Source organism: Sminthopsis crassicaudata, chromosome 2, assembly GCF_048593235.1.
Source record: "Sminthopsis crassicaudata isolate SCR6 chromosome 2, ASM4859323v1, whole genome shotgun sequence".
Classification (NCBI taxonomy): Eukaryota; Metazoa; Chordata; class Mammalia; order Dasyuromorphia; family Dasyuridae; genus Sminthopsis; species Sminthopsis crassicaudata.
In genome coordinates, this window is record NC_133618.1 from 679,150,647 (window position 1) to 679,177,221 (window position 26,575).

A 26,575-nucleotide genomic window follows, 5' to 3' on the forward strand; every position below is an offset into this window, starting at 1 on the left:
TACATATGTTATGTGTAGCTACATGTGTTGTATCCTGTGGATGGTTACATGTTATATGTGTGGCTATATGTGTTGTATGTTTGTGGGTGGTTACATGTGTTATGTATGTGACTACATGTGTTGTATCCTGTGGATGGTTACACATGTCCTATGTGTGTGGATGGCTACGTGTTATATTATGTGGATGGCTATATATGTCCTCTGTGTGTGGCTACATATGTCCTATATGTGTGAATGGCTACATATGTTGTATGTTTGTGGCTACATCTGTTGTGTGTGTGGGAACATGTGTACCACCTGGATACACATGGATAATTAGTGGAATGGAAACAGAGTTTCTCGATAACAGAACTTTGGTTACAATGAATCACCAACACCACTGTGAGACACTGAGGCAGCAATATGAAGCTCTGTCTATACTATGACAAGTGGTGAGTGCTCCTCTGCCTGTCTCCCCCTGCGTTAATGGGGTACAAGAAAATGAGCGTGGAACCCTGCTTCGCTTTGTTCATGGGGGATGGGGATGGGGAGCACATCACAATGGCTTTGAGAACCATGTTCCTCCACTCCAAGGAATCTGTGATTCCCCTCGGGGCAGGCCTCCTGTTATGTGGACCTCAGCCCATCCACATCTATTCACCTTCTTGCCTCTTTCCAAATCCTTCCCGAGACTTCCCACAAGGAGGGCTTTCCTCGAATCCCTTTGACATGGGAAGGCTCCTCCTGGACCATGTGGGCTGTCCTGAAGTTAGTTATCCCTTTCTCTCTCCACAGGCCTGCTCAGCTTTTTGGTCCTACATCATCAAAAATATTACTAAAATTTAAAAAATCTCCCAAACTCAAATCCATCCAATGACCCAGAACTCCGGCACCAAAACTCGTCTTTTCCTTGATGATTGTAACGCGCTTTGTAACGGTAGCGAATCCTGATCACAAACAATGGCAGATTCCCTTCTGCCCATCGGATTGCCTTCGACTTCTCCCCCTTTCCTAACATGAAAGGGTCATCAGTGATGACCTGTGGGCTGGACTTTGAAAACTACAAAACCATAGCCCCATGGGAATGCCACCCTGACAGCCCAGTGAGTACGAGCGCCTCCTTCCCTCTTCTGACACAGAAACATTCAGGGATTTGAGACTGATGGAATCACTTCCCACTGCTTACAGCCGAGCAGGGAGCTGCCTGAGGCAGCTCACACCGAGGCCTTCCCCAACCAGTCCCTACGGTGGGAACATCGGACATGGGAGCAGGGAAGCCCTGGCACGTTTCCACATGACCATAAACATGGTCTTCTGCCTTCAGCCAAAAAAAGGATCACAAGCAGGAGGAATTTCTCCATTTGGTAAAATTCAGTTTTATGTCACAGAATAGAATCTCACATTTGTAATATGAAAATAACATTGTCTCCTCTTAAAAATGGACACAAGCGGTCTCGAACACACACAAGTCAGTGCTCTTGACAAAATAATCTAACAGGAGCCAAGCGGGCTTACTCCGGGGCGCAGCCTGGGAGCCGCCATATTTCTACGAAATTCCTTCTTGTGGAGGAACTGTCCTCCTGACCACCTTTTCTTCTTTAAAAAAGTAAGAAATTGATCATGATTTAAGGAATCCACACTCTTCTGTAAAAAGACGTATTTTAAGAGTGCGGAGTGACAATGTGGAGGTTATTCTGAAGTGGCGTTGATCTTCTGGGCCCAGAACGGAGAACTGGGGGATTAGCTGAATGAGAGAGCAAACAGTTTCCCAGGAAATAACATGGAGGCTGTTCTTTGAACAGGTGGGTCTTAAATCCACCCGTAAGATATTTACATTCATCATCGTGTGGAGGATTCAAGCCCGAGATTGGATTCGACCGTCTCTGCCAACTTGCGGCTTCTAACAGTTCCCGGTGTGGTTAAAATGCCCCTGCAACGATGAAAGAAAAGACCAACGTCACTAAAAATGATTTCACATGGACAATAATTCTATGACGGCTGCGGCTAAGTGTGCATGGAAAGAGGCATGATTGGGCCTTCGTGGGGATCTCTCACCTAAACCTCCATTTGTCATCATTTAATCTGAAAGGTCACATCATTATTCATCAGGACAAGAGTGAAAGCGTTGATTAGCCCCCAGTACAGAGCAGCCACTAAAAGCGCCGTTCTCCATAGAACAAATCCAGAATTTACAGGGATATACGGTAGAAGCCACCCCAGTGTTCGAGTGACCTGAAGCACAGAAAACCTGGTGGACTGGCCAGCCCCTGTTCATGCTTCAGGCTGGAGCCAGTGGTGCATCATAATTGCACAGCTCCAGAGGCGCCAGGGCCCAAGGCCACACAACATTACTTTCTCCCTACAGTCCTGTGGAGGGGGAGAATTAGGCTCATTTTACAGATGAGAAAATTCAGGCTCTGAGCAGTGACTTGCACAGGGTCACACATCTAACATGACCGCAGCAGCAAGCCAGGACCAGGGGCTTACTTGCCAGGCCCTCCTGCTCCTCACAGTATGGAAAATATCAATAATTGATGTGTCCACGAGACCACAAGGGGTGAAAATAGCACTGGCACAAAGCTCCCTGGCACCCAAGAAATGGAGGAGTTTAAAATCAGCATCTGAGGATTCCTTCTTCCCCTGCACGAGCCATGATGCTGTCAGGAGGCCCGACTTCCAAACACTGTTCCAGGGGTCAGGTCCCGCGGCCCGCTGAGGCTCACGCTCAGTCTCCTCCTCTGTGGAACGGGCGGGAGGACCTCTGCTTTGCCAAACCCCGCCACCACTGTGAGGAGTAAATGACAATGAATGTGAAAAGCCATGTGAACGCCCACGGGCCGTGTGCAAGCGGGAGCCACGGCTACGCTCTTTCTGGAGGCTCCATTCCTTGGCTGAAAACCATGGGTCCCAAGGGGGGGGCAGGGCTGCAGAAAAACGCACACCTGCTAATGCTCTTGGCAGAATGGGGGCAGACAGGCCAGGCCCTGCCTGGAGCTCCTTCCTCATCCTCTACCGAGGGGAAAAGAACTATGCCTTCGGAAAGGCTTTGCCTCCAGCAGCAAAGTCCGGGTGGGCCTGAAGAATAAGGAGTCTCTCAGGCACCGGGGCAGGATCCGCTTGTGGGATCATGGGATCCATGACCAAGAAATGTGAGAGAGAAGGGCGCCCAGAAAGGGCACCTGCCCCAGGGCAGTCCCAGCCTGACTTTACAACTAAAACTAGCAATAGCAATCCTGTGATCTGCTTCTCTTTTAAAAAAAAAAAAAATTTCCTATGGTGAGACCACTGGGGTTACGTGTCTTACACACCTAGTACGTGCTAAGTATCTGAGGCCAAACTTGAATTCAGGGCCTCCTGACTCGAGGGGTAATGCTCTACCCATTGGGCCACCTGGGCGCCTCTCTTACCATTTTTAAAACGGTGACTTCAAGAATTATCCACAAACTTGCCAGATCTCCAAGAAGAAAGGAGTGGGTAAGAAGTCACCGTGTGCACCTATTAAATCACCCCCATACCCACCATCCTTTGAGACTTGGTCGTCGCTCTCTCAACTCCCCAATCCAGGGAGCTTTCAGGCTCAGCTGATTGCAGACTTCCACCATCTCTCTCCTGCTCCAGATGGGTTTGTTCCCATCTCCCCCACCCCAGCTCCTCCAGGGCAGGGACCATAGGCTTGCCTTTCTTTGTATGCCCAGAGGCTAGCACACAGTAGGTCGACACGACTACTTGCCATGCCCAACCCGTTTCGGTTCATCTCTAAGAAAGCTCAGATGAGGGGCCCAGCACCGCTCCGGGACAACTCTCCAAAGCTCTTTATGTTACAGAGAGGATGGCTACAGGCACTGGTGGAGGGACTTCCCTCGTGCAGGATCTCTGCAGAGCAATGAACTCCCACGTCCGCCTCAGGTCCATCTCAGCGCCCTCAGCTCCAAGCTCCACTCCTTGTGCCTCCTCGGTCCCCCCAGCCAATCAATCTTCAAGGACCGCTCATTCTCTTTCCATAAAATCTCCCGTCCATGTTGGTTCCCCATCTGTGACCTATTGATCTTCCATGTTGGAACAGTCTGTTCCCCAAGCCCGGAACGCACCCGCTCCCCCCCGGCTCCCCCCGGTCAGACTGGGTTTCCTTAACAACATCCGTGCCATTTCTCCTGAGAGAACCCTTGCAGACAGACCATCGTTTCCTTTGTCTTGAGGAAAAAATATGAGGGACAACATAAGCACCTCGGCCGCAGGAGGTGATCACTCTCACTCCGACTCCGGCACCCTCGATGATCTCGCGCTTCCAAAACCAGCCTGTCTCTGTTGTCCAATGGTCACAGCCGATCGATGCCCGTCTCCCAGCACGACCGTTCCCAGCGGACATGCTCTTTGGGGACATCCCCGGAACGGTTCCAGCCGTCCTTCCCGAGCCTGGGAAACCAGGTGTCTGCCACTTTGCTGAAAAGCTCCCATACCAATACCCAGAACTACCCTCTGCCTGGCTCTGCTTTCTGCACTAGGTTTTCACCTTCTGTGGGGCTGATGGTAGTTTGCCCTGACAGATCTTCGCCAACTTGCGCCCGCCTCCCCCGTTACAGCTGGTCCACCCTCGCACAGGCTCCCACGGCCACAAAGCAAAAGTGCCTTTCTCTGTGGAGACCCCCGGGAAAGCTGACACGGAACTGTGACCCTGTCCCACTTCGGAGAGAGAGAAGAGAGGGAGCTAGAGGAAACCTTGGAGGCAAGTTCACCCAGACCCCATCTCATAGAGGGGGAAACTAAAGCTGAGCGAGGGGCCGAGAGCTGCCCGCACCTCACCGCCGGCCTGCACCTGGCGTAGGGTGAATGGGGCAGGGCCGGGGTTCTCCACTTCCAGTCTGAGCGCTTTTGATTGCTCGCCTGCTTTTTTGTCTCCCCAAACGCCCTAAGTTTTCATTTGAAGTCCATTATTCCTTCTCCTCAGAACATTTAATTTTCAGCCCCTTGTGATTTCTCTGGAAGCACAAGTTGGGCTTTCTGCTTTGAGTCTTCTGCAGGCCCCCAGTCTCCCAGACTTCCTCCCTCTGGCTGCGAATTAAGTGCTTTTACACTTCAAAAGATTTCGAGCTCAGGTAGAACCCAGGCCTCTACGTGGGGGTCGGACTCCACCACCATCTTCCCCAGCCTCTCCCCCACTCCTCTGTGTCCAGACTTCAGAAAATGGCACCTAGTAATGAAACAAATCCTGGACTTAACTAATACTTGTAGACTGTGACCCTAAGGTTCATCACCTGGTGGGTGACTGCTGGGAAGCCAGACTCGGTCACTGAGCTGCACCGGACGTGTGGGGAGACCCCCAAGGCGATCTGGTGGTGGGAGGAGTCATCCCTGCCCTGCCCCTGGCTCCTTCACCAGCGAGGCCTTCCACGGGACACAGACGAAGAGCCATGGTCTGTTAGGATTACCAGGTGAGAACTCAGGTTCAGCACACTACAATGGTCGGCAATCTTGTTTCTCGTGAGATGACGACCCCTAACTGTCCACCCTGCTGCTGGGGCTCAGGGACCTCCTGACCTCACAGGGGCAAGGCGTCTGTGCCCTGCCCATCTGTCCTGCTGACCCTAAGAAGTCTCGGGCTCCCGCGCAGCATCTGTGGCTGAGCTTTCTCCCATGAATCATCTCCCCTGTGAGGACGGGAGCTCCGGGAGTGCAGCCTGAGCAGCTTCTCCAAGCTCTCCCCGTGGCTTGGCGGAGGGCCGCCCTATCCCAAGTGCTCGACCATCGCTCCTTCAGTTTCCTCCTTCTTGCCTCTCCTCCCTTTCTCTCTCAGCAGGGAGGTGGTGCCGTGTAGAGAGCCCTGGGTTGGGGTCCGAAGCCTGATCCCGGGCAAGCTCACTCTGCTTACATGGAAGTTAAGGCCATCCCGGCACTGGCCTTTCAAAGTGGCTGCAAGGGTTAGCCACAACAGCCCAGGGCAAGCGCTTTGTGAAATGCTGCGCTGCTTTCCTCCATCAACCACCCGCTCACTCTCCGCCCCGCGCCCTGTGGGTGCCGCCACATCCCCACTAAGGACCGCACTAAGTGAGCCACAAACAACCGCTGCCGCTCCCTGGGCCGCAGGGCGAGCCGAGAGGCTGCGACGCCATATGACCAGGATGGGACCTTTGGCAGATCCCTCGTCTGCCACCGACTTGCATTAAAAAAAAATCACTATTAACTGAGGCTGATTCTGCTCCCAGCCTCACCTCAGAAACCTCCCTGGCTTTTCCCAATGCACACACAATCACACACCTACACGCACTCATATGCACACACACACACACAGTGCACACACTCACATGCACACGCACAGACACACACATGCACACACTCACACGCACACAGAAGAGTAGATGACTTGATCCAATCCCATCATGGGGGGACCATGTCCCCAGAACATCACCCTGCCTCTAAGCACTGGTGCTCTGGTCACGTCTGTCTCTTGGCGAGCCCCTTTAGGGGTCTCTTGGCAAAGCTACTGGAATGATTTGCCATTTCCTTCCCTACCTCATTTTATAGATGAGGAAACTGAGGCAAACAGGGTAAAGTGACTTGGCCAGGATCACATGACTAGTGTATGACGCCAGATTTGAACTCAAGTTTCTGGATTCTGGTGCTTTGGGCACCATATTCGTGAGCTGACTTTTGGGCATAAAACATCCATTTCTAAGGTCGCCCTTTGAGTTGAGGGGATACTTCCGGCTGGAAGCCCAGGTAATCCAGCACCCCTGGAGTGGCTGCTCGATGCTCCAAACATTAAAGCATGTTAGGCCGGGAAACCTGAAGCTAAAGAGGAGAAACATCGAGTGACTCCCGGCCCCAACTTTTCAGAGGAAGGAAGCTTATACAGTGTGGTACAGGAGGCAGGGTGCCCAACACAGAGGCAGGAGGACCTGGCTTTACAGAAACGTGTCACTTCCCCCTGCTGAGCCTCAGTCTCCCCTTCTGTAAAACGGAAAGGATAATTGACTGGGTGTCACGACCCCTAGAGGCCCCAAGCGGGACACAGCATGTAACTCTTCTGGTAAATCTACCTCCCCCAAATCCACGTCCACCGTCTGCTCTACAAGACCCCCTGAGCTGTCTGGATCAAACTACCCCTTCTTTAGGAGGACTCTGACAACGCTTTTCTAGTCTCCAATAATGGCCGATGGTGGAGGGGTAGGACGAGTCTCTCCCTCCCCTCTCCAAAGTGAGCCCCAGCCAGAAATGGGCCGTCTTCTTGGCCTGGACCCCCTCCCGCCAAGTGCTCTTTCTCAAGCCTTTGCCTGTTGATTTTGGGGCCTTTCTGTGGGCCTAATTAAGCCTCCCTAATTGGCATCGGCCGGAGCTCCCCTAGATGAAGGAGGGGAGCAATGCCTTTGTTACAGCTGGCCGCTCAGCCGGCTCCTCACCGACCCCAAGGCTGGGAGTCAAGGCTGCTTTGATATCAACTGCTCAGGAGGCCGCTCTTGGCTATTTCGGTCTGCCAGGCCCACTGGGGAGCCTTCCCAAGGAGATCGGGGATGTTTGTGGAAGGAAAGGGAAGTCTCCCGGTTAAGGCAGGAGCCCGGCTGGCTCGACTTTGCTCCCGGGCTCTCCCAGCTCACCCGGCCTCATGTGGGTAGGAGCCCACCTAGGCTACGCTAGGGCTGGGGGGTGGAGGATGCTTTGTGAGAACTTCCCAGGAGCCGCCCTGCTAAGTGACTCATCTCCGGCCAAGCCCACAATGCCATGGGGAGAGAAAGTTCCAAAGGGCCCCAAATAAGGGCTGGGGGGCGGGGGGGGGCAGGGCTGCGAAGGGCAGGGGGTTTGCTTTCCATTTTTCCAAGAAGAATTCCTTTGAATTAAAAAAAAGTTAACAAACCCAAGCCCCATTGATTATTATTGTTCTTCATAATAGCTACCATGTGTTTACAGCTGAACATGTTTTACATCCATCCTTATGATTTAGGGGATGTTATTATCCCTTTTTACTACGGAGGAAAGGAGACCCAGAGAGGCAAAAAGCCCAGAACTAACAAACACAAAACTTGCCCAAGTCCTCAAAGTGAGCCCCTGTCCACAGAGGGCCTCGCTCCAGCCTGTCATTCTCTCCCCTGGGCCTCCAAGCTGCCTCTCACGGAGCCCGCCACGGAAAGCGGCCACGGTCCGAGCAGAAGAGGATAAAAGGCGATCTCTTCTGCTTTCCAAATTCAAACTTCCAGCTTGATTTACATAAGACTTAGAACAAGTGGATGCAAGCACTGAGACACCCCTGCCTGGTCAGATTGTGCTGAAAATAGCTACAGACAGAAAACATTGATACGAGGCTCCCAGCACCCCACACATCTCGAGCATCGATTTCGGAAATGGAAACGGGAAAGCAACTGGGAAGTTAACCACAAAGACCGCCTCTTCCCATCCTGACTAGCTCTGAATAAGGGAGATTGAGGATTGATGGAGGAGGGAATCCTCGACCACCCTACCCCTCAGCAGCAGCGGAGGATGCGTCCCCAGGGGCCCGCAGTCCCTGTCCTCAGAACACGAGGGGAGTGCTCTGCACATTCACAAGCCATCATGAGGGGAGTGGGCTGCACAAAACAAAACATGCCTTTTGTTTTTGTTCAAAAGCCAGTCCAAGGGTGGAGGGGGAGATGGGAAGGGGAGCGTCTGCCCTTGGCCCCCAGCAGGTGCTTAAGAAGATTTGCTGGATTGGGCGGAATGTGACTCGGTCACAGACCACTCGAGGAGGTTCTCCGGGGTGTCCCCTCCCTCCCCTTCCCAGCACGGGGCACAGCCGAGACTAGCCAAGCCCACTCTGGGGGACTCGGCTTGGCCCTGGCCTCCCCTCCAGCTTCCCCAGCTGGACAAGCCCTTTTGGGAAGCCCCGGCTTTTGCCAGAGGGAGTTCAGCCTGAGCTCATTTCTTCTTGCAGAGGGGCAGAAAGCCCTTTCTCCGCCCGGGGGCCGGAGAGGTGGCTGGGTGACAGCTGTCAGTCAGCTCTCCCCAGCCTCTTCCTCAGGCCATTCCTAGCACTGATCTTTCTGAGGAAGACAGAGGACACAGAACCTGGTAAGGGAGAGCGTCCGGAACCCGGCGACTACCGCTCTGTCGAGCCAAACAGAAAAACGCCTCTTCTCTGCGGACGGGGATTGTTAGGGAAAATCTTTCAAAGAAAACCCCAAACCTTGTCTTCTGGGGAGAAGAGCATCTGACTCAGAGGCCTGGAGGTCCAACTCAGTATTTAGATTGTGGAGGGCAGATGACTTCCTTGGGCCTCAGTTTTCTCATCTCTACAATGGAGCAGCTGGACTTGAGACCCCAAAGTCCATTCCAGCACTAGATCCCCTAAGGCCCTTTGATCTTCGGCAGGTTGAGGCTCAATAACCGATATTGAGGCCTCTGACCTAACAATCGAGGGGAAAGGGTAGAAACCTGTTGAGGGCAGAGATACTTGTGATTTCTCCTGTAGCCCAGGACTAGGCCCAGCATTAATAAAGGGCTGCAGAATGGACCATTCTGGCCTACTGCAGAAACACGGACTGGCGGAGGCAGCGAGCCCCTAAAGGGAAAGCACTGCTCTCACAAGAAGGGAGTCCTGGTTTCAAATCCTGCCCTGTCCCCGAGCAAGGCTTGGAGTCTCTGCGCAGCCCAGGGAATTCCCTGGCTCTAGTTGTACATAAGGGCAGATATCTGTTAAATAGGAAAGTTCCTCGCAGGGAGTTCCCATTAATAATAAAATCAGGTATCAAAGACACTGACATAATGTGCATACAAACAGGAACATACAACATACACAGCATGTATGTTTTATACGTGTATATAAGCATGAATGCACAGCATACATATGCCTGTATATTTTTATACCCACACACATTAATTCGCTCTTCTGGCCACTTTAATGGTTACAATAAGGGCCCTACCCACAGTGGCGCTGCAGCCCCCATCCTTAGTGTGAGGCACGGGGGCAAGATGGGAGGGGTCCAACGCCCCAGTGTGAGACACAAGGAATCAGCAGAGTGGACAAACACAAGTCCCTTCATCTCCCAAACCTCAGTTCCTTCCTTAATCCAAGGGCTTGTAGTCCCCCACCAGGTTCCTGGCAGAGGCTATCTGGCTCCTCAGAGTGCTCGAGAGATGCGAACCGTTCTTCTGGACCTTTTATCGTATGGGGGTGCAAAACGGGGGGACTGAGGTCTCACACTGGAGCCCCGGAATGAGCAGAAGGCTCAGTGTCTTCTTCCTTGCCGAACCTGGGGTTTATCTGCTTTCTTTGGGGGAGGGGGGTGAGAGGGAAGGAGTTTGGAGAGGCTCCTCTGAACCTACATGTGTGTATCCGAACCTACCCATCCATAGATGTAAATATGTATGTCATAAACAGTTATAGATTTCTAGATTTCACTAACATACTCTCAGGGAAGCAGCCTAGGTCCTTTCCTCGGGGACACTCTTCCAAGCCACCGGTTTTTAGCCAGTCCTCAGGCCGCTGGGCAGGGCTCTTGTGTCTCCCAAACCGGCCGCCTACTTTCCCAACTGTGCTTTTTAGGAAACTGTAAGAGGCTTCTGGGCCTTCTTTTTCCAAGCCGTAGCCAGACACCCAGGAGTAGGCTCCCGGCTCCAGAAAGGCTCTATCAATTCTCCTGCTCTTATTGATGTTCCTCATTCCAGGGAAACATAATTGTGGTTTTTATTAACTTTGCTTTATGGATCTAATATTTAGGAACAAGCCTATCTTTGATGTCACAGTACGGAGGTGAAGGCACTTACAGACTCGCCGGCGAGACAGCGTGAGCAAGGCTGGGTGGGCCCCCTTCCATTGTTGGCAGAAATCTATTTAACAAATCACACGGGGATGAATCAGAACCATGATTATTGATGCTTTTCGTGAAAATATTTAAAATCACATTGGGGAGAACGGGTACCTACCACCGAGCTCTGTCCGCCTCGCACATTTCCAGGCAGGACTTCCTGGGCAAAGAAGCCCTTTGATTCGGAGACCCCGTTTAAGTTAGTCCAGCCCGCCTGGGCCAGTCCATTTTGTCCCTGGTCGGCGTCCTCCCCAGCACCGCCTTCGATGCTCCTACATGCCCGTTTCTGAAACAAACAAGCAAACCAGCTCATAAAGCGTGAGCCTTTCTAACTTAATTTGCTTCCTGAAAACTCCAACAATAACCCCAGACCCCTGCGGAGCCAGAAAACTTGGCGATGCATGGGAGGAGCTCGCTTTAAACTTTATCTTTTTCAGAAACAACAACTATCAATTATACATAATGTTATTATTTCCAGCACTGCCGGGATATCTGGTTTTATAGGACCAAAGAAGGCGCTTCCAAGTACCTTCTCCGCAGCTCCGACAACAAACCACTGTCATTAGATTATTGATATTGAAAATGGGCCAGAGCCATTCGTTTTGTTCAAGATGTCCCGTGAGCAGCTCGCACCATTTTACTTAAATGTCAGTTCAGAAAGGATTGGACAGAGAGCAAACAGGAAGACTCCCCCTCCTTGGCTTCCTGCAAGTCGGGGAACAAGTGAATTACTCACTGGGTATGCTCAGTTAATCTTTGGGAAAGCCAGCATTCCAGTTTTCTTTTCAGAAATCAGTTTAAGAAGATAAATGGGAGGAATTCTCTAACATTATGGGAGGGTGGGGGAACCATTTAACCATGAAATATCCTGTGAGCATTGGCCGCGGGTCCTCACAGCTAATCCCAGCCACGATTATTGTTAATAATCATAATAACAACAAGAGTTAATACGTAGTGCTGTATGGGTTGCAAAGTGTTTAACAGGCAGCACCTCATAGGTGGAGGACCAGAGAATTTTAGATGGGCAAGAGATAGAACACGAAGACTAAGGTGGGGAGGGGGAGAGTAGAGGGGTAAGAGATGGGGGGTGGGGAAGAGATAAGCTCCTTGATGCTCCCAGGATAAAATTGCAGATAAAACTGGATCTCTCTCCAGCCCTCAATGTTTTTTCCAGAAGTGATGGGGATAAAGCTGGATCTCTCCGGCCCTCAATCTTTTTTCCAGAAGTGATGGGGATAAGGGCCTATGGATATGGAATAGTGCCCACACTGCCAGGAACAGCTGGTGTGTTAGCTTCTCTGAGCTTTTCTCCGCTCTTTAAATCTTTGTTATGAAAGGTCTTGCTAGATAGGGAAAGGAAATTGGAAGAGGAGATAGATGAATAGATATAAAATTTGGAAATGAAGCTACTGCAAAAAATATATCAACCAAGATAAGACGCTGAGAAAGATTTTACCTGGAAAGAGCTTGTGTGACACTGTGCCAATCACACGGCTCTTAAAGTAGGCCTCAGTTTCCATCTTTGCCGACTGAAGGCTGAGTAAATGATGTGTTCTCCTGCTTCATCTTAGTTCTCCAGATTAAATATTCTATTTCAATTCAAATGACATTTTTAAAAGCATGTGATCTTGCAGTGGATGGCTGCGCCAGGCAGCAAAGATCAAAGATGAAACAAGGCTGAAGTTCCAGACCCCAAGGAGCTTCCAATCCCCAATCCAGAAAGCAGGGGCTGAACAGGCCCACCCATAACGAGGCTCCATAGTCAGTGGATACATCTATACATGGGCATGAATATATGTGAAGGTGTAGAATATAAATATACATGGAAGGACAGGCCCAAAGACTCAAGAAGGAAGATACTCCCCATAGTAGAGAGTAGAAGAAATAAGGAAAAGTGTTTATGTAGGACCTTGCAGCTGAACCAGACTCTGAAGATTTCATTGCAAGAGGTGTGTGCGTGTGTGTGTGTGTGTGTGTGTGTGTGTGTGTGTGTGTTCCAGACAAAGGAGACAACAGTGTGAAAGAACAGGGCAAAATCTGGAAGGGATGAACAGCAGCTGGGTATAGCTTGATGGCTCCAAGAATATCAATTAAGCCACAAGATCCCAAAGTCAGGGCTCTAAGGGACCTCAGGGGGGCATCTAGCTCAATCCACTTGTTTTTGGAGGAGAAAGCCAAGGCTCAGAGATATTAAGTGCCTTCCTCCAAGTCCGACCCAATCGGGAGCAGCAGATTTGGGGTTGGAGTCCAGCTCCCAACTCAAGTCAGTGCTTGTTCCCATACACGCCACCTGTATTTGATTAGGATGGGGCAATCTCAAGCAGTCTATTCCCAGTCAGAAGAAAAGCCAGGAAGGAGTCAACCCTATTGCTAGGCATACAAGACAAAATGGCAATGGAATATAAAAATAAAAAAAAAAAAGGCGCAAAATCAGAGGGTTATTATAATTGTTTTCAAAGAGAACAAACTTCAGAGAGCAAAGGGTCATTCCAATTTGGCTTTGAGGGAACAAAGGGGGACTTGTTGATGCGTCACCTACTGTGGGTGTCTAAGTCTCCTAGTCCAGAGCATTATATCACCGGGTTCTGATAGAGCTTGCAAACATATTTGTTGCATTGTTATTGGTAATCTGTGAGGGATGCTGGGAAATGAAAGCCTGAAGCCTGACTAGCTAATATAACAGTTTCTGAAGGGAAGAAGTTGTAGATCGTGAAAACTACAGGACGGAGGGCTTGACGTCAACCCTGGCAAAGCTGCCCGGAGATGGACTGAGAGCAGGCACTCCGGTGCGTCCCAGGAGCCAGCAAGGGCTCATCACTAAGTACCAATGTCAAGCTAGCTTCCTTTTATTTCAGTCACTAGCCTGAGTCTATTAAGATACTATGTGCCTTGATTTCAGGGAAAAATGAGAGAATCATGAGACAAGTAAGTTATATTTGCAATTGGCTCTGTGACTGTATTCAACATGTGCTAATTAATGAATCAACATCAATGTCCCAGGAGGGAAGTTTCTAGTGGCAGACTGGAGGACGCTGTCCTTGGTCCTGATATACTCAACATTTGCATTAATAACTCAGATGAAGACACAAAAGGCAAACAAACTTATCAAATTTGTCAATGATACGAAGCAAAGAGGGGGAGTTAATATGGTGGATAACAGAATCAGGACCCAAAAGGGCCCTGACAGGCTGGGCTGATGGAGCAAACTGAACAGGCTTAAACAAAGAATTCTATGCTTAGATTTCAAAAACAGACCTCATTTCTCTGTCTGAAAAAGACAGAAAGCTCACTGTGAACCAGCAGTGTGTTAGCTATTAAAAATCCAAAGCAATCTAAGCCTGCAGTAAAAGTATAGGGTGAAGAATAAGAATGCAGGAAAAAAAGATGAGGCTTGTACAAGCTCAGTCACTCCTGGGACCTTCTGTTCGGCGGTCACGGCCGTGATTTCTGTGGATATAGCTGTGAACTGGAACATGCCCAGAGAAGGGCTACCAAGTCGAGCAGGGAACAGAAAAAGACATCAGGAAGAGCTTAAGGGCCCGGAAGGGCAAAGAAACTTGTATGACCCATATCTTCAGATGATCTGACAGGAGAAAGTCAGAGAGCTGAAGTGTGGGGTTCAGGGAGATAGAGGAGAATCTTATAGCAATGAGGGGTCCTCCAAAAAGCAGAATGACCAGCCTGGTGAGTCACCTAAACTCTTCATAGTGGGAAGAGGTCGTCCTGGTAAGAATCAGATGACAACATTTTAGGAGGATCGAGAGGAAACATGGCCAGATTTCCATCGTCACTACCTTGGGTTGCCCCATGGAATCAATATCTTTGCAGGGGACAAGATTAATGGTTCTCCCAACCTTTAACCTCTCCACCCTCCAAACAGCTCCCCAAGCCACTTAATCACAGCCTTTGCCAGTTCACATACTCTTACTCCGCCACCTTCAATGATTTTTAGGAACAAAATCCTACTGCCTCAGGATTCCTTGGCTAAACATCCAGAGCCCTCGCCGAGCCAGCTCTAGCTCCTCTTCCAGCCCAGGCTGCCCTTCGTTCCCTTCGTACACTCAACATTCTAGCCCAGAAATGTCAAATACCCACCACAAGACTCCCCAGGGTGGCCAGAACCAAACTAAATACAAGAAATGAAAACACGATCCAGATGTTAATGTTAATGTGGTTTAATAGCCTCTGTTTCTATTTGTGCTTGACACCAGTGCTCGATTCCAATGGCACATTTGCTCCACCCCACCCCCTGCTCCTGCACACCCCCACAACTGCCCTGTTCCCTGAATGCTGCCCACACCTGGAACCCATGCCCTCCTCAGCTCCATCCCCATCTTCCACAAACCTTCACTTGGCTGCCACTTTTGTAACTGTTGCCCTGTATGTCTCTGATGCCATGTATGGACCTATTCTGGATACACACATACACACACACACACACACACACACACACACACACACACACATCTGGGTTTATATAAGCACACACTTTTACCCACTCCAGTTGACAAGGTCTCTTTTATCTCAAATAACCTGGGACGATTTTGCCTGTTTGCCCTTTGGTCTTCATGATGCTTTATATTCTGTCTACTTCTCTTCCCCTCTCCCCCAGCAGAACTTAAGCTTCCAGCAGGCAGGGACTGTTGCACCTTTTATTTTTGTAGCTCAGGTCCTTTGCATGTAGTGGGTACATGGATCTGCTGAATAAATTTAACATTAACAGCTAACATTTAGATGGTGCTTTTATAAGGTCTTTTCATATCTCTTCTTTGAGATCATGTCCTTTGTAATTGTGCATGTTCCTCTCTCCTCTTTCCTCCCTCCCCTGTTTGTTTGTTCCCTTCTTTTTTCTTTCCTTCTTCCTTCCTTCCTTTCTTTATTATTATCTCATTTAACCCAAACAACCTATCTCAGTAGGTGGTGTTTTTATCCCCACTTTTATGGATGAGGAAACTCAGACACTCAGAGGTAAGGTGACTTGCCCAGGATCACACTGCAGTAAGAACCTGAGGTCACATTTGAACTCGTCTTCTCGACTCCACGCCCTGTGCCCCTTAGCTGCCCCTTGTGGCTTGCTGGGGGTCGAATTCTCAAATTCTACGCTTCGAGCGGCAGAAACCGTGACCCGGCCTGACTTAACATTAATGGATCCTGCATAAACATTTAACTCGAGGACTGTGGGTGGTAAATAGATTATTGAGTCCCAATCACTTCTACTGGAGATCTGCCAGACTTCATAACGGCGGATGAAGATTTAGCACCAACCTGAGGAGACACTTGCAGTCTATAAAGCAAATGAAAATCCTGCATCTACACAAAGATCCCATTACTTCAAAATAATTGAAGAAGATCAATAGAACAGCGACCTTGCAGACCAACGGTGGGTGGGAGCCAAGGAACAGAAGACATCCGATAAGATGCTGACATTAAGATGTAAAATTTGTATCATGGCACCCGAGGGATGGGGCCAAAAAGAAAACAAAGAGGCCCGGAGAAGGTCCCGGTAAGGTGAGCCACCGGTCAGTGGGAAAACGCCACCGGCCTTTTGTTAGGTGACATGTCGTTATTGAAAGTGTACATGAATGAACTTAATGAGTGAAATACAGGTAAGAGAAGGAGAGGTTTACAAGTGGCTTAAGACTATATTGGAAGTTCAATTCAAGGCAATCCTGCCTTACATTTTAACGAGAGCATCAACACTAAAATTCAGACAGGGAGAGCCCAAAGCAAATCCCAGTGAGCCATGAGGGAGATCGTGGGCTCTGGCGGCGGCTCAGGGCACTAAGGTCTAATGAGGGCCCCTCCACCAGTGGGGAGCCACTGAGAAGCCAAACTCCTTTTCTGTATCAGTGTGCCCATCTCTCTGGTAGCATGTAAGTTACAGAGGGGCTACAAAATGGGTAAGGCTTTGAACTCACTGCAGGCAGGCATGGTAGGAATCCTCAGTTTTCCAACAGTACAGAAGTGCTCAATTAAGCACACTAGAAAATGGAGGGTTAACTTTTATCAACTGGACCTGCAATTCTCTAAGAAATAAACTCACAAAGATAGGGAAACAGTTGAATCCATCTGAATTTGAAGAAGCCTCGGGATTTCTCAGGGCCCCAGGCTTCTACCAAACACAATCCTGGTAAAAGTGCCAGCCTGGAAGCTGACAACAAACTCCTTTCGTCGTTGTTGAATCACTTCCATCACTATCACTTCAGACCGAATCTCAGGACCGAGTGCTTTTAAGGGATGCCATTTTCTGCTGGCCCTGAACTCTGAGTGGGTGGGAAGGCAAATGCCTGCCGCTTTCCAGGGTGGATGGACAGCTGTCGGCCCCTGCTAATAAGAGACTGCAGGAAAGTTGACAGTACAGTTCAAATGGGGTCGGAATGGCTGACATCGCTCTCAAAATGTGGTATTAGCTGTTAGGAGTTACTGAAATAGCAGAGATGCTGTGAGCACTGATGCTTACTTTTAGCTACAATCCTATAGTTAAAAAATTCCCACTCTGTTTAAGCAAGGAGATGAAAATTAGAATACTTACTTCATTGGCAGGATTCAGGCTTTCACCATTCTCCCCAAAGGAACTGGTCTGAAAGCCCATGAGAGTCTGGTTCCTGATTCTGTGGGATGCAGGCCAAGTCTCGGAACCTTCCTGAAACTCACTTTGGACATCTAGAAAGCGTGGGTGGTTAATCTTCGCACTACCTTTCAAAGGTTATTACTGGGGGGAGTGCTCTGCAAACCTTAGGGAGCCAGAGAAAGGTGGATTATTCAAGAGCTATTCCCCTAGGGACACTAGCCCTGAAATCAGGAGGACCTGAGTTCAAATTTGGTCTCAAGACACTTAATACTTCCTAGCCTTGTGACCCTAGGCAAGTCACTTAACCCCAATTGCCTCAGGAAAAAACAAAAACTATTCCCCAGAAGATAAATGGTTAAAGGACATCAAGACATTGACATTGTTAGGTGTGATATTGTTTCTCTAGATTGTAATCATTCTCTGGGAGCACTGGAGGCAGCCTTGGCTTTCTTTTCAGTTCAATAATCCCCAAATCAGCCAGGAGTTAAAGTCCTTTACTGTCTCTTTCCAAATCTTCTCTCCAGATCCTTTATTTTCTCTTTCAAGTCTTGTCTCCTTCACTTGGGGCTCGGCTAGCTTCCTGGAGGCCTTCCTCTCTCTTTGGCTCCTTAGAGCTCTCTCTTGTCCAAGTGTCTCCAGCAAGGACCACAGTAGAATTTTGAATGAATCTTGACTCATTTGAATGAATCTCCTAGAGTATGAGAATTAGACTCCACCTCCAAGAGTGTGGGATTGTAGGTTTCCCAGAATTCAATCCTAGATATGAATCTCTCGAAGTCCATGAGCAGGCTTTTCCTTTAGACTTGTGAATCTGCTGGACTTACACACTTGAAATCCCATCTCCACATTTTTGCCTCACACTGATAGCGCCTCACACTAGAATGCCCTCCCTCCTCGAAACTGCCTCTGAATCTCTGGCATCCTCCAAGATTCGGCTGAAGTGCCTAGCTTCTCCCAGAACTCTTCCCCAGCCCCGCAAACTGCTAGTGTTTCCTCAAGTCTGAACGAGGCCCTGTTTAGGCCTAAATACCACCTAAGTGGTATTCAAACTTGGGCTGTTCCAAGTTAGTGATAGACAAAATGTGATCCTTGGCTCCAGCTCCATGGCACTCTGCAGGACAGATTCCAATGAGCCCACCTCACAGATCTCATTATCCGGACAAATCAAGATCTAGTTTAGCCTCCAGCTACTCAGTGTCTTGTATTTGACTCTCTCTTTAGAAAAGCAGGACATGTTAGCATTGTTTTTAAAGAGTAGAATGGGGTACCTAGGGGGTGCAGTGGACAGGGCACTGGCTCTGAAGTCATGAGGCCCCGAATTCAAATTTTGCCTCAGACATTTGACACATGCTAGGTGTGTGACCCTAGTTAAGTCACTTAACCCTGCTATATAAAGTCCGGGCTAACTCTCTGGAGGACCTCAGGATCAGTCAGAGTCCGGATCAATCAAAGTCCTTGCCTCTGATTACCTCAGCATCACACATTCAGCAAGCACCAGTGGCGAAGAGAGCCATCATCACATTCCCAGCTCAACTAAGTATATGTTTATAGAGCCATTCTCTCTCTCTCTCTCTCTCTCTCTCTCTCTCTCTCTCTCTCTCTCTCTCTCTCTCTCTCTCTCTCTCTCTCTCACTCACACACATACACACACACACACACACTCTCTCTCTCTCTCTCTTTCTCAGGTAATTAGCCTTAAGTGCTCCACAGTCTCAGATTTGAGTATACCTTTCCAGAGTTCCAGCCCCTTACACCCGCTGCCTCAAAAAAAGAATAGAATAATCAGAACCTTGGATCCAGGAACTGGTCCTACTTTTTCTCTGTCCCCATCTCTCCCGGCCACCTCGCACTTAATTCAGGACCTGGCACATACTCTGATCCTACAAGTAACTCCAATGTAGACATTCTGCCCAACAGCTTCTCCTCCCATTGGATCACAACAGGCACATGAGGGCAGGAACTGGGGATTTACCCCCCAGTGTCTGGACTCTGCCGCTCACAATCCTAGATACAATTTTTGATACTTTCTTACAAAGGGGCTCTAGATCTGGTTTAGGAAACTTATAACAAGAAAATAGGCACTTTGTTGCTATTCTAGACCTATAGAGACCTGGAAACCAAGGGCATTATCTAACGATATGGCTCAATTCTACAAGGACTTGTAGTTGGTCAAAGGAAGTCAGTGGGGATGGCCCAGCCCCTCTGTCTTGGAAGACATAACCTAAGGATAGCCCAGCCTCTTTTTCTTGGAAGACATAGCCTAAGTTTCACCTTTTAAAAATTTTGGCTCTTGCCTGTGGGAACTGAATGTGGTGCACAACACAACATTTTCACTCTATTTGATGTTGTTTGCTTCATTTTGTTTTCTTACTCATTTTCTTTTCTTTTTGAGTTGATTTTTCTTGTGCAGCTAGAGAACTGTTTAAATATGTTTGTATAGATTGGATTTAACATCTATTTTAACATGTGTAGCACATATTAGATTTCTTGTCATCTGGAGAGGGGATGGGGGAAAGAATGGGAAAATCTGAAACACAAGGCTACGCAAGGGTCAATGTTGAAAAATTATCCAGGCATAGGTTTTGAACATAAAAAGCTTTACATTTTTGTTTCTCTTCGTGGTACTGTTATTTTGATTGTTTTAGACATACAGCGTAAAAATTGGTGACATTCAAAAAATTATAATTCACCAAATTCTATCATTAATTGGACTAACACCTTTATTATAGATTATAATTAAATCTAAATTATATATATATATATATATATATATATATATATATATATATATATATATATGTACGTATGTATATATTTCACATCTGGTGCATGCATAGTTCTGAATATCACCTTGTAAACTTGTACCATGAGCTGATTCTTTCTGACTCCATACCTGTCTGATTGAATGCAGCTGGATTTTCTCAACAATGATTGTTTTCAAAATGCAGTTATTATTAATCAAGTTGCAATCTGGTGTTTTGGGATATAATTTTGTTATGATAAAGACTGTATCTTAAAATTCCTGTCTTTTTTAATTACAAAAGGTTAAATGCCTTAACATAAAAAATCCCCCAATCCTTTATTTTAAAAATATTTCTAAATTATATTTTCATTTTCAAATAAACAAGATCTCATGTCAAAGTTATAAGAATTTAGAATTTGAACAGTCTAGAAAAAACAAAAGTTAGTTATATTTTGTGAGTAATTAAGTTTACTTATGTAGCATGATAAAAATGTTGTCACTTGGGAAAAGTGGAAATTTGCCAGTTGCCAGTATTTACTGCAATATGAATTATCAGGTGATTTTTTGGGGGATATTCCCTGGGGCGGCTAGGTGGTGAAGCAAATAGAGAACCAACCCAGAAGTCTGGAGGACCTGAGTTCAATCTGGTCTCAGACACTTAACACTTCCTGGCTGTGTGACCCTGGGCAAGTCACTTAACCCCAACTGCCTCAGTAAAAAATAAATAAATGAAATGGCTCCCTTTCCTATTGCAGGTTTCATGTTCATTCCAGGAAGGGCATATTTGTGAAGGATTTTACGCATCAAATTAGATTCCCTAGTGAGATGTTTTAGCTGGTCTGGAGCTGTCCTCAGCACTCCTTCTGGTCACTTGGGTTCACAATGTGGTGTCATCCTTGATGTCCCTCATTTCATAGAACCAAGAAGCTGCCAATCTGGTCTTTTTTCTCTCCACAATCACTTTCATAAATATCACCTTCCTTCCACTCAAATACCCACTGAACTAGTTCAGTATCTCTCAACTTCTTATCTAGACCATTGGGATGAACTCCCCGCCTCAAGCCTCTCTCCATTGCAATCTATCCTTCCCACAGCCACTCAGTTATTTTACTAAACTGCAGCTCATCCCCATTTCCGACGCATCAATTCCATCTGTAACATGCTGTTGTCTCCAGAAGCTGCCCATCGCTCTCTGGGAGGAGATCTGCTGTGTCAACTCAAATCTCTCGGACAGATTCTTCTTCCGGTAGAGAGCCGTTGTCTCCAGACAGTTGCTGCCAACTCTGGTCCAGAGAAGTGATTTCCCTTCCTGCAGAGAGCCAACTCAAGTCTGGTCTAGAGCAGAGACTCCCTTTTCCTCCAGAGCTGCCCTCTTTTATCCTCCCAGAGAATGGGTGTGGGATAATGCAAGGGCTTCTGAGAAGAATTACTTCAACCAATGAACTTGCTCCTCCTAAGCATGCAAGCTCTTCCCCAGAAATTCACAAGTAAAACTCTCAGTCATGGCCTGAACTAGAGAATTGTTAAATAACGACTTAGCACTTAGTAAGAACCTAATATCTCATTACCTCATTAGCACTTAGTAAGAACATCCATAACCCCCTATTATTACCTCCAGGTTTAACTATAAGTCCCTACTGGCTTCAAAGCCCTTCTCACCTTGGTTCTTCCTACCTTTCCAACCTCACAGCACAACTCCCCTTTCAATTCCCTCCCCAGTCCCAACTCCTACCCTTATCACCCCCTCCACTCCCCGAGCCTCCATGTCCTACCAAACATCTGCTTGGGCTTCTCACTTTCACAGGAAGACATAATTAGAATAATGAAACATCAACTGATTTGCATGGAAAACTTTCTGCCAAGTTGAAACCAGAGACAATATCACTTTTTCTTGGTTTTGCCTTGGATCTACCCACAAAGCTATCCCGTTCAAGGACTGCTGCAACCTCTTACTATTGCGATTGTGTATCTTTCAATAAAACAGCCCTAAAAAGAGAGAAAGAAAATATACCTGCTTGGCTCGCTCCGTTGATTAAATTAATTGAACAAAAAAATAATTCACAAACAATTGTTGCTTACAAAGTCTTCCCTATCCCTCAGAACCAACCCTGGCTTTTTTTTTTTTTTTTTTTTTAATTACGAAGTATATTTGACCAAATTGCTCTAAGGAGTATAATTATCAATTATATTTTACTGAAAACATTTTTTAATTGAAAATGCTACTGAAAAATTGTAAATCCTGTTCATTACAACTTTATGCCAGCTTTTTAAATGTCCAGTTTTACATTTGTATAATGTACAGAACACATTAATACAAGAGTGTGTTATTTATTCTATCAATGGGACTGCACAGGAACTCGTATTTTGACCCCTTTCTGAGGAAGATATCCCCATTTTACAGATGAGCAAAGTGAGGCTCAGAGAGCTCCCTCCGTATCACACAGCTACCGATCAGTGTCGGAGGCAGGTAACTCCAAGTCTCTATCCACAGCAAGTCAAGGCCGCAAGTGAAGCAATATTGAAGCAGTTTATCGGGGCTAAGTGCTGTCCAGCCCGCTGGCAGCTTAACTTTGCCTTTTTGGCTGCCTGGAGAATCTGGGCGAATCGACAAAGGAGTCTGAACTTGGCTCGGGAGCCAGAGGGCACAGGGGGACACTGAGGGGACTAGGGGCAGTAACACCTTAAAAGTGCCACTTTGTCCCGGCGGGCTAGAAGGTCCTGCTCTGCTGCCGAGTTTCAGCCCAGTCCATGGGGCTGTTTCCTGGCTCTGCCAAGCGTCGCCACCTCAGTTCTTTCACCTTTGATCAAGGGCAGGCCCCCCCTGAAGTGTAAAGGTGGGGGCAGGCCTTCGGGGCGTGGGGCCGGGTGTCCTCCCCCATCCCAAGGCTGCTCGGTAACCTCAAGCATCCTCCTCTGGTCTAGCAGAACCCCCCTCCTCCACGGGCTTTCCCTCAGTGGAGTCGGCCCGGCCCCAAGAGGTGGATCAGGGTCACGGGCGACTTCACGAGTGACAGGAAGTACTGGAAGCTTCCCCCCTTCCCCCCGCCCCGAGGCCGGCTCCCAGCCAGAGGCCAGCCAATCTGCGGACCCGCCGGCCAACCCCCACCCCCACCCCAGCCACAGCTCGGGCCAGGAGGGCCCGCGCCGGGGGAAAGGAGCCAAAGGGAGAGCCCGGATCCCTCGCCCCAAGCCCGCCAGCTCCGGCTCTCAAGTCAGCCCCGAGGGGACCTGCCAGAGGCGCCCGGACTCCAGGAGGGCGCGGGAGGGGGGGGCGGAGGGAGAGGAGGAAGAAAAAGAGGAGGAGAGGGAGGCAGGGGAGGGGAAGGAGACAAGAGGTGGGGGGAGGAGGAGGAGGAAGAGGGGGAGGAGGAGGAGAGAGGGAGGGAAAAAGGAAGGGGGGGCGCCCCCGGAGCTGCAGGCCCTCCACCCCCACCCCGAGGCCCCGCCGCGCCTCACCGCGTCCCCGGGGCCGCCCCGCTTCTCCTCTTCCGCAGGCCGCCGCCTCAGCCCGGCCAGCGCGCCCCGCTCCATGCGGTTCGAGGCCGGAGCCCGCCGAGCCTGGGGTCCGCCCCCGCGGCCCGCCCCGTCCTCGCCCTCCCGGGCATGCCTCCCCGCCGCCTTCGCCCCGCCCCGAGCCCCCGCTCCACTTTGGGCCACGCCCCCGGGGCGCCTCCTTCCCGTTTGCGCGAGTTCCCTTTAGGCCCACCCTTCTCATGCTGGAGGCGGGACCCAATGGCAGAGGACCAGGCTCAGCCCCGTCCCTCCCTCCCCTTCCTGGCACGAGCATCCTAGGGGCTTGGTGGAAGCGGGCTGGGGCTGGCACGTGTTGCCCGGGTCAGCTGGGACGAGTCCCTCTCCTCCTAGGCCTGCCCTTCCCTCCCAGCCCCGCTAGGCAGCCCGGGGAAGCCGGGACACCCTCCCCTGAGCAGGGAAGTCCGCTTCTGGGGCGGGTCCCCTGGGGGAAGACCCTCCTCCCCTGGAAAAAGCGGGAGTGGGCCCTATTCTTGTCCGCCGGCATTTCGGATTTCCTTCGCAGGTTAATTGTGCAGTTTCAAAGTCCGATTCTTCTTGTGCAGCAAAACAACATGTGTGACATGTACACAGATATTGCACTGAACTTCTACTTTCACATATTGAACGCGTATTGGTCAACCTGCCATCTGGGGGGGAGGGGGGGAAATTGGAACAAAAGGTTTGGCAATTGTCAAGATTGTAAAATTACCCATGCTTATATCTGGTAAATAAAGAGCTATAATAAAAAAAAGAAGAAAAAAAGAAAAAGCCAGAGTTGGGACATGACCTTGAGGAGCCCTCCCTCCCAACACACGGGCACACACACACTCACACACACACACTCACACACACTCACACTCACACACACATTCACACACACACTCACACACACACACACACTCACTCACACACACTCTTCACACACTCACACTCACTCACACACACACTCACTCACACACTCACACTCACACACTCACTCACACACACTCTCACACATTCACACACACTCACATTCACACACACACTCACACTCACACACTCACACACACACACTCACACACACACTCTTCCCAAACACTTTTTTCTTGTCTTCAATGACCCTTCCTTGGCTTAGAAAAAAAAGTTTGCTTATTTATCTAAGTTTTCCAGCTTGAACTCTCAGGACTTGGACCGGTCCAAGAAGCCCCACCCCCTTCTCTCAGCCAAATGTACATAAAGTGCCAACTCCAGCTGCTCTTTCTCTGACTCTTTTCCTGCTTCCTTCCGAATTTCTCAAGTATCCAAACCCCCACAGCTCCGGGCCGGGGGCTCCCAGTTGCTGAAGACAGTGTCCCAGAGAGAGAGGGGAGAGAGCTTGCCCAAAGTCACAGCTGGTTTGTGGCGGAGCAGAGACTAGAACCCAGGTCCTGAATTTCTGGTGCTGCTGTCCTTTGGTCCTTTTCCTAATCAGGTTTTCCCCCTGCTCCTTCGCCCTGGAGCTTGGGGGAGCATTTTTGATAGGCTGCCTGGGCGGGGCTGTTCACATATGGAGCCTGAATCAAGCCTGGCTTCAGTCCATCTGACAAGAACAGGCGGCCCTTCTTGTGGGAGCTCTGTGGGGAAATGGACAAAACCCGGGAGCTGAGTTTGGGGAAGGCACCCCCACCGCCCTCTCCGATGGGCCCAAAGTAGCCTTAGAACTCAAAGAAATGGAGCCTGTGGCGGCTGTTTGTCCTTCTGGAAGAGGACTCCATCAGGAAGTGCTTCCAGGAAGAGAGTTCAGTTTGAGGGAGAGCAGGCTATGCAAGGGAACCAGCCTCTCCTCCCCAAGCATGGAGACCAGCAGCAATGTATGGATGGGACCAATATAGACTAGATCCTCCATCAGAATTCTACTCAGATTCACCCCTTAGGCCTCGGGTCCCATCTTGTCATCAGAGAGCGTTATGCCATAGTTCTCTTTGACTGTCCTGACTCAGTTTCCCTAATTATCCTGGCCCAGTCCTGCCTCAGTTTCTCTAAGTGTTCTGCTTCAGTTTAAAATTGTCCTGCAAAACCTCCCCTCCCTCTTTATCAGAATACTTGATAAGGATAAAAGATCTTATGTTTTAGAAAATCAGAATGCCCATCCCAAGCTATCAGAATATCAGATACAGTCTTATCAAGATGCCTTCCCCTATTATATCATCTCCGGTCAGAGTCCCCTCCCACTCTCAGCACCCTGACTCCGCCCCTGCCTCACACTACCCCCATGTGCCTGAGTATATATGTCATTGAGAACTCACATTGTTGCTGGATTCTCAGAGAGGATAGTCTCATTCAGCCCTGGGACCAAACCATGGATCCATTTGGTCCCAGTAAATCTCTCCCTTTTAAATATATTATTAAATCCTCTCTAATCTCTATCTTAGCTCAGTTTCTCTGGCATTACAAGAGATATCTACCCCATGAAGAAATTAACTTCTGGGAACCCTCCCCATCTAGAAGACCAAGTTTATTCCAAAATTAGGACATTTCCTCTGTCCCCCATTCCCAATCACCTGTCATCCTGTCCCTATTACTATTCTCTCTATGCAAATTTCACTTTATGTTAAAAAAAATTCAGAAAGAAATCTTCACATCCCTCAAAAATGTCCCAACACACTTATGTTGATTTTACTGTATGGTGGTGATGGGAATGTGACAAGGGAAACTGAGGCTGGAAACCCCAAAAAGAGTCATTTCCCGAGTTATCCTGACCTAGAAGCCAGCCTAACCCCACCTCTGTTAAGTACCACTAATTTACCTTTCTATAGAGTTCAGCAGACACCACCCAAGTTTTCTATAGAGCTGAACTAAAGCTAAGTACCCCTACTTAACTTTCAATAGAACTGAATTCACATTAAGTACCTCCACTTAAGCTCTGTACAATTTGAACTATCACTAATCAAACTTTCTATAGCCTTATTGAAGCCTATTCAAACCCAATAGCTCTGTATTGTCTCAAATCCTATATAAGAGGGTGGGAAGAATGGGCAGATG

General features: G+C 48.8%; 1 protein-coding gene across 1 annotated transcript; it reads right to left on the minus strand.

The window, feature by feature from the left end:
* Positions 1-1,331: 1,331 nt before the first annotated feature.
* C2H10orf143 (chromosome 2 C10orf143 homolog) lies at positions 1,332-23,671 on the minus strand. Its single transcript, XM_074297192.1, has 4 exons — positions 23,519-23,671; positions 10,867-11,034; positions 10,708-10,770; positions 1,332-1,909 (listed from the first exon to the last, which is right to left on the minus strand). The coding sequence occupies exons 1-4, from the start codon at positions 23,591-23,593 to the stop codon at positions 1,880-1,882; spliced, it is 336 nt and encodes a 111-aa protein (XP_074153293.1). The 5' UTR covers positions 23,594-23,671; the 3' UTR covers positions 1,332-1,879.
* Positions 23,672-26,575: the final 2,904 nt, after the last annotated feature.

Excerpts from the sequence above, each read along its gene's own strand:
- C2H10orf143 (XM_074297192.1), bottom strand. The coding sequence starts at position 23,593 with ATGGAGCGGGGCGCGCTGGCCGGGCTGAGGCGGCGGCCTGCGGAAGAG. Across the intron at positions 10,771-10,866 it reads GAGGCGGACAGAGCTCGGTG|ATTTCTGCCAACAATGGAAG; the intron begins GTAGGTACCCGT and ends TTTGTTAAATAG. Across the intron at positions 1,910-10,707 it reads GCTGTCTCGCCGGCGAGTCT|GGGCATTTTAACCACACCGG; the intron begins GTAAGTGCCTTC and ends TCATCGTTGCAG.